Source organism: Mesocricetus auratus, unplaced genomic scaffold (assembly GCF_017639785.1).
Source record: "Mesocricetus auratus isolate SY011 unplaced genomic scaffold, BCM_Maur_2.0 Super-Scaffold_100030, whole genome shotgun sequence".
NCBI lineage: Eukaryota > Metazoa > Chordata > Mammalia > Rodentia > Cricetidae > Mesocricetus > Mesocricetus auratus.
Window position 1 is genome coordinate 14,985,383 of NW_024429211.1, and position 1,204 is coordinate 14,986,586.

General features: G+C 45.1%; 1 protein-coding gene across 1 annotated transcript; it reads right to left on the reverse strand.

Moving 5' to 3' along the window:
- Positions 1 to 346: 346 nt before the first annotated feature.
- LOC121134798 (mas-related G-protein coupled receptor member X2-like) lies at positions 347 to 1,204 on the reverse strand. Its single transcript, XM_040733356.1, has one exon. It carries the CDS (start codon positions 1,202 to 1,204, stop codon positions 347 to 349), a length of 858 nt encoding a protein of 285 aa, XP_040589290.1.

Below are 1,204 nucleotides of genomic sequence, written 5' to 3' on the forward strand. Positions count from 1 at the left end.
AGATAGGGTTATAAGCATGTCTATAGGGGGACGACCCAGTCCTCTGAGTATAACAGTCAGGGACATTACAGTCAGTATTGGTTTAGCAAGCCCCATCTCACTCAAGTTCCACAACACTGATTATTTACTCAACCGATTTAAGGTCAGGTGAAAAAGTTACAAGATTATGGAAAGAATCCACACTAATAAAGATAAAGTGGACTCCAAAAGTCACTTCTGTCTGATCAGAGCTGCTGCCAGCTGCTGCACTAGACTGTTTCTAGCTCTCCAGACTTGCTGGAAGAAGCCCTCTCTGCACTTTCTGCCTCCTCGGGAGTGTCCTGCAGGGCTCTCTGCAGAAACACCTTCAGTGCCTAATGGAACCAACCAGGAAATAAATGATGGGGTTGGAACAGCTGTTAACACAGGATAAGAATGCTGAGATTTCAAAAGCACTACAAGGGAAACTACTATAAATTTCATCAACCCAACCTAAGTGGAACCTGTAGATCCCATAGCACAAACAAAAGAGCAGGAAGACCAGCACTGTGAGGGTAATGGTTACATGTAGCCTGGTCACAGGAATCCTGTGTGAGCCACAGAAGACCCTGATCATCAGGACCAGGCTGGACCCTGAGAGGACCACAAATAAAACAATTAACCAAGCAAAAGTGATGAAATATAATTTCTTACACCAACCATTTTCAAAACCATTAAACAAGGTGCCACATGCCTCCCTTTTCAGGATGCTCAATATTGGAGACAATGTCCAGAGGAGAGCACACATGGCAGTGGATGTGTGTCTTTGCCTTCGACAGCGGTATTGTATGGGCAACAGAACAGACAGGCAGCGCTCAAAGCTAATGGCACTGAGCATGCTCAGACCTGCAAGATAGGCAAAGTTAAACAGGACATTGAAGAACCTAGAGATGAAGATGGGGTGGAATATGCTAATGATAACCTGAATGGAATGTCCAATGTTAACGCAGAGGAAGAGGAAGTCGGCCCCAGCCAGGTTGAGGATGTAGACAGAGAAGGCAATCCTGAGCATAGAGAAGCCCAGAAGACACAGCACTATGGCATTTCCTGCCACACCAACCAGCGCAACAATGATGATAAGAAAATTCAGGGTAAATTTCGTAGGGTTACAGGATGTAGTTAGAATGTAGTCCCTTCCATTTAATGCTGTGATGTCAATCTGCCAAGTTGGGTCAGTTGAACCCAT

Excerpts from the sequence above, each read along its gene's own strand:
- LOC121134798 (XM_040733356.1), bottom strand. The coding sequence starts at position 1,204 with ATGGGTTCAACTGACCCAACTTGGCAGATTGACATCACAGCATTAAAT.